This window comes from Megalobrama amblycephala, linkage group LG8, assembly GCF_018812025.1.
Source record: "Megalobrama amblycephala isolate DHTTF-2021 linkage group LG8, ASM1881202v1, whole genome shotgun sequence".
NCBI lineage: Eukaryota > Metazoa > Chordata > Actinopteri > Cypriniformes > Xenocyprididae > Megalobrama > Megalobrama amblycephala.
Genome location: NC_063051.1, coordinates 19,560,934 through 19,567,408, shown reverse-complemented (window position 1 = coordinate 19,567,408; position 6,475 = coordinate 19,560,934). Strand labels below are relative to the sequence as shown.

General features: G+C 38.9%; 1 protein-coding gene across 1 annotated transcript in view; it reads left to right on the top strand.

Moving 5' to 3' along the window:
• Nucleotides 1–205: 205 nt before the first annotated feature.
• Nucleotides 206–6,475, top strand: part of pgm1 (phosphoglucomutase 1) — a 12,956-nt gene continuing 6,686 nt past the window's right edge. Inside the window, 6 exon segments of the mRNA XM_048199912.1 lie at nt 206–424; nt 426–521; nt 1,862–2,024; nt 3,406–3,549; nt 3,628–3,753; nt 6,014–6,204. Coding sequence (XP_048055869.1) covers nt 275–424; nt 426–521; nt 1,862–2,024; nt 3,406–3,549; nt 3,628–3,753; nt 6,014–6,204 — 870 coding nt within the window. The 5' untranslated portion in view covers nt 206–274.

Sequence of the window (6,475 nt, the reverse complement as noted above, 5' to 3'; positions counted from 1 at the left end):
AAAGTGCTCAAACAAATGTCTGATGAATCACCTAGCCTACATCCACTCTTTTTTCATTTGATACAAGATTAATTTAGAGCATAAAACTGCATAACTTTATAACTGACTTTCTGTACACCCTAGAATTAGACATTATAAATGGTTAACTGTCCCTTTAAATGTGGGCGTGTCCGTCTGAGCGGTGAAAGGCCAATGTGTGAGTAGAGAGGCTACGTGGTGAACACACATCCCGCTGAGCACCCGGATAGTGACAGACACTGACCGCTGCTGCAACATGGTGAAAATTACGGTTATTAAGACCAAACCGTACACTGATCAAAAACCCGGAACTAGCGGTTTAAGAAAGAGGGTGACTGTATTCCAGCAGAATCAGCATTATGCAGAGAATTTTATCCAGAGTATCATTTCCACCGTTGACCCTGCTTCAGAGGCAGGAGGGCACCCTGGTAGTGGGAGGAGATGGACGATTCTTCATGAAAGACGCTATTCAGCTGATCATCCAGATTGCTGCAGCTAATGGGGTTAGTAATGGCCGAATTTGACGTGCAATTTTAATGCAGAAGAAACGTGAAAACAAAGGCCATTTCCTTAAATAGCAAGGGATGGCTTTGTCTAGTCATGACACGAGTTCATTGCAAAAAAGGTAGTTCAATTTCAATTGTGCTATGCAATGAATGCCTTAAAAATTAGTTTACTGCATGGAATAAACGGTATGGTCACATTTTTGTGCATACTTAATCACAGTGTTTCCAAATAACACTGCATGCACATTTATAAAGGTTACATAAATAATACTTAAGGGAAGTAATCTTAATTCTCCACACTGCGACGTTCAATTCGTGAACGACTCATTCATATGACTCGGGTCTTTGTAATGTATCGGTAGAACCGTTTCACAAAGCCTTTCTGGGCCATTCATTGACAAATCGAACTGGGCTGCGTTTCTCAAAAGCATCGTAAGCCAAAGTAGATCGTAAAACCATTGGCACCAATGTTCTCTACGATCAATTTAGCTGACGATGCTTTTGAGATTCGCAACCCTGAGCGATTCGTACACTAATCGAACTGAATCGGTGCGAGCGTTCCTCAAGAAAGAAACCCGTTGAACCTTGTCATTCGTAATGAACCTTGACCGATTAACACCCGTGTTAATGAAACATAATCGACAAAAACGTAATAATTAGCGCTGCGACTTCGGTTGTTTTATGCCAGGGACTACTGGAATAACTTACGTGTCTGACGAAAAATATTCAATTTTTTCCGGTTCTTTGAAACGAGCTGTTCAAAAGAACCGATTCGGACTTAATGTAACCGAACTCGGTGTTCTTTCAAGCTGAGGCTGTTTTGAGACACCTTTGACATTTCACGTACTGCCAAAAGCAGGAGCCGTTGCGTGGTGACGTCAAAATATCCTCTATTATCATGTTGCAGAGCGAATTTAATTTAGAAAGTATAAAACTTGCAGCAGGGTTTTGTAAGGGTGTGAGGATTTCTTTAACGTCAAGAGTCTTGCAGCAACGACCATGATGTGGAGGAGGCGTGCCTGCGGTCACGTCCCGAGTCTGCACACTTTCTGTTAGTTAGTGCTGTGTTGTGTAAAATATGTGCTGTATTACAGAACACAGTGATTACTTACATTTCTTTAAGTAGTATATCTTCGTTCTTTATGCACTAGCCATGTTCTATTGGTTGCAATGCACTAGTGTTGTGTAACAGTCCTTAGCATATGTGCATCCTGTGAGTCACAAGGTCACTTCAATAGGTTTGCTGTGATGTAAAGATGTACTAGATGGCAAAGTCAGAGTGGTTCTTTGATATGGTTCAGAGTTCATGAAGTGCATCTCTCATCCATGATTTGCAGATTGGCAGACTGGTCATTGGTCAGAATGGGATTATGTCAACACCTGCTGTTTCCTGTGTGATTCGTAAAATCAAAGCCGTCGGTGGAATCATCCTGACAGCCAGTCACAACCCTGGTGGCCCCAATGGAGACTTCGGCATAAAGTTCAACATATCTAGCGGAGGTTAGAGAGATTTTGATGGCCGATGCCGTTATCTTATACAGGGTGACCGATGGCCTATATACAGTAAAGACATATCATAATATGGATATCACACTATTTAATTATAAAGATATTAAAAACACATCCATAAAAGTTGCTGAAATGAAAAATAAACAGATTTATACTTTAGATAGCAACTTCTTTCTATCTTGACCCCCAAAACAAAATTAGATAAGTTTAAATATATACAAATATATCAGGCTTGGTGACATATCTGTCAACCACTATTAAAGACTGCATTAAATCACTTAAAGGTGCAATATGTAATATTTTTGCAGTAAAATATCCAAAAACCACTAGGTCATTGTTATATATTTTGTTCACTTGAGTACTTACATTATCGCAAATGTTTCCAACTATTTGTAAATAGTGAGAAAATTGCAATTTTAACCAAGGCTCCGGGACGTGTGAGGAGTCGCCTGTCAATTGCGTCATACCCACGTTAACCCTTGGTCTGCCTCGGTTTCCGGTTTTATTTTGTAGAAACCATGGAAACACCAAAGACGCTTTAATATATTACACATTTTAATAGACAAGGGAACAACTGTTTGGTTAGATTTATAGACAGAAAACAAATTGTTGTTATATAGCTCAACACGTTTAGTCTTATTGTTTAAATCAATTTTCTTGATTTTTTTCGAAGTACTATGCCTCTCTGATACCACGCCTCAGAGAAAAACACTATTTTGTCAAGCAGCTAACATAGCATAATCAGATGCAGCTTTATTTTTAGTAAGAGTAATACATAATTTTCTTCATCATACAATACGTTTTAAAATGAATTGCATGCCATTTATCAACACAAGCCATCCAGCATTTAATATGATATTCTAAAATCGATCTATCTTGTGTGGCTCAAACAAGTGTCTCACAGCAACCGCCGAGCGAATGCACAGTGTAACGTTATAACATCATTTTCAACACACGCAAATGTATCTAATATGATAAACAGAGCTGTGTTACCTCAAACTCATGACCTGAAAAGCGGATGCGGCGCCAGCGACTGTGTCAAAATAAAAGTTCTGCTGCTCGTGAGGCGTGTGTTGCACAATCGCTCCAGCGGCCTCGTTCAGCTCCCACAACACTTGGTCCTGCTCTGCTTCATACTACAGTAACTTAAATAATCGCATCCATGAACATGATTTGTTCCCGAGTCCTATCCCTATTGTTTTGCACCATCCGTTGAGATGGAGACCACATGTCCCAAGATTCCCCTCTCAAACTTGGGGTCATCAAGCTACGCCTTTGTTTTGAATAGGCTTCTAGCGACCTCTAGCGGACAAAATTATTACATATTGTACCTTTAAACTTGCATTCAGTTGGTCTGTTTTTTTTCCCTCAGGTCCTGCGCCAGAGGGCATCACAGACAAAATCTTTCAGATCAGCAAGAGCCTCCAGGAGTATCACATCTGCCCTGAGCTTAAGGTGGACCTCTCCAAAATCGGGAAGCAAACCTTCGAGGTTGACACGTTCAAGCCCTTTACTGGTACCATTTTAGAGTCTAACCATTTGTATAAAATCATTTTTCTGTTCATATTTGTTAATAATTGTGTATCTTTTGCAGTGGAAATTGTGGACTCAGTGGAATCCTATGCAGAGATGCTAAGAGATATCTTTGATTTTGCTGCTCTGAAGGAATTACTCTCAGGACCCAACCACATCAACATACGGCTCGATGCAATGCATGGAGGTAAGAATTATATTCCCAAGACAAAAATAAGGTTCATTTGGTGTTTTAGTAAACCATAACAAGTCCTCTGAAACTACAAAAATTATGTAATATATTAGCATTAGCAGTAAGCTAGTTTTCATTTGGGTATCAGACCAGTGCTTCTTTCATATCTCTTGTATCACAACGTTGACGTTCTCTCTCTCATTTCATTCAAATGCAGCTGGTGCCATCTTGCACCTCAGTTTCATTGCCAGAACAATTGTTTTGTATGAATTGTTTTTCAATGCCACTGAAAAACCAAAGTGACACATTCCAGAGAAAAAAAGATAAAAATAAAAAAGTCGAGGCAATCATGAATAGCCCCAGTACCAGTCAATTTTAGCATAGAACCTTCTGGTGTTTCCTATAAAGATGAAAATTAAGAAGAGAATGGCTTCATTCAAGAAAGATGAATGTTTTGGAATGGCCCAGACCTGAGCCCTTTTAAAATCTGTGAGAGATGCACAATAGATGTCCTCACAATTTAACAGATCTAGAACATTTTTGCAAAGAAGTGTGGAAAATATTCCCAAGTCAAGACATGCCTAGCTGATCCAAACAGACTGAGGGCTTTAATAAAGTCAAAGGGTGCTTCAATTAAAGGGATAGTTAACCCAAAAATGAAATTTCTTAGTTAGTTAGTCTGGCTGATACTAACAACAAACGTGTAACCAATCAGCATTAGGGGGCGTATGATGGTTGAGGAGAGAGAACGAGCAAGAGGGAGATTTGAAAATAATCTGCATCATCTGCGCTTTATTTTTTTGTGAAGCATTTTGTTGTGCGTCAGCTGTTATAAACAGGCATCCACTAGCATTGTTTGTGTTACAGTGGCCAGATAGGAGAGTTTTGCAGTTAAACTATTACACACTGACACCCGCTAGAGAATGAGGTGTTTAGCGTCATTGGTAGTGCATTTTCCTCATATGCCAGCAGCGATCGGGCCGGGGTTCGAGGCCGACTCGGAGCAAGGTCTAACCACCTTGCTCCGAGTCGGCCTCGAATTGGAGTGTGAGTTTTGGAGGCGGAGCAATGAAGAGAGGGGTGGGTTTGTTTGAGTTGATTTCAAATATCAACAATGTTCAACCACGAATTTGAGAAATCGCATACAGCACCTTTAAGTACTCATCCTCATGTCGTCCCAAACCCTTAAGACCTTTGTTCATCTTCAGAACACAAATTAAGATATTTTTGATGAAATCCGAGGGTTTCTAAACCACACATAGGCAGCAACGACATTGCATCTTTTGAGGTCTAGAAAGGTAGTAAAGGCATCGTTAAAATAGTCAACATGACTGCAGTGGTTCAACCTCAGTGTTATGAAGCGACAGTATTACTTTTGTGTGCAAAAAACAAAACAAAAATAACTTCTTTACTTAACAGTTTGAGCTGTTGTCATATCCAGTTGACGTAGTAAACACAGTTCAGCGCTTCCAGGTTTTACATCCTAATGGCGACTCATTTTTGGCTGGCTCCTGCATCAGCATCCCATGCATGCATCATGTTGCTTACGTGTACAGTGTTGGCCAATACTGAGCCGGTGTTTGGACGTAAACACGGAAGCCTGCACTGAGTTCACTATGTCAAATGCATATGAAAACAGTTCAAATTGTTAAATAAAGTTGTTGGTTTTTTGTTTTTGTGCACAAAAAGTATTCTCATTCACTTCATAACATTAAGATTGAACCAGTGTAGTCACATGGATTATTTTAACAATGTCTTTAATACCTTTTTGGACCTCAAAAGATGCAATGACATTGCTGCCTATGTGTGGTTCAGATACCCTCGGATTTCATCAAAAATATCAATTTGTGTTCCGAAGATGACATGAGGTTTGGGATGACATGAGGGTGAATAATTAATGACAGAAAGCTGAACTAACCCTTTAAGTATTAGATCAGTGGTGTAGTTTAGAGGGTTTTTTTTGTTTTGTTTTTTGAAATGTGTCACTTTGGTTTTCAGTGGCATTTGTAGTTGTAATCTGATATGATTTATCTTAATTTTTTACATCACAGAGACTAACCGTTTTAGCAGGAGTTTAATATATATTTATATATATTAAATTTATATTTATTTATCCTGATCCTTTATTTAATAATATAAACGTTTCATGTTTTCATCTTCATTAGAATTTTGCTATTGGGCCATATTTTGGATTATAGTTCATATTTCATGCTCAAAGTCCCTGGAATGTTGTCCATAAACTGAAGACTGCCTCTCTATGTATTTTGTACACTAGTGGTGGGTCCTTATATAAAGAAGATAGTGTGTGAAGAGCTTGGTTCCCCAGCTAACTCTGCTGTTAACTGTGTCCCTTCTGAGGACTTTGGGGGACACCATCCTGACCCTAATTTAACATATGCTGCTGACCTTGTCGAAGCTATGAAGGGAGGTGAATATGACTTCGGAGCAGCATTTGATGGTGATGGTGTAAGTTTATAACTAACATACCATATAAACTACCGTGCAAAAGTTTGGGGTTGGTAAGATTGTATAATGTTTTTAAAAGTCTCTTATCCTCACTAAGGCTGATCAAAAATACAGTCAATTCAGTAATATTGTGAAATATTATTACAATTTAAAATAGCTGTTTACTATTTGATTTTTTTTTTTTATTACTGTGATGGCAAAGCTGAATTTTAGCCTCCATTACTCCAGTCTTCGGTGTCACATGATCATTAGAAATCATTCTAATATGCTG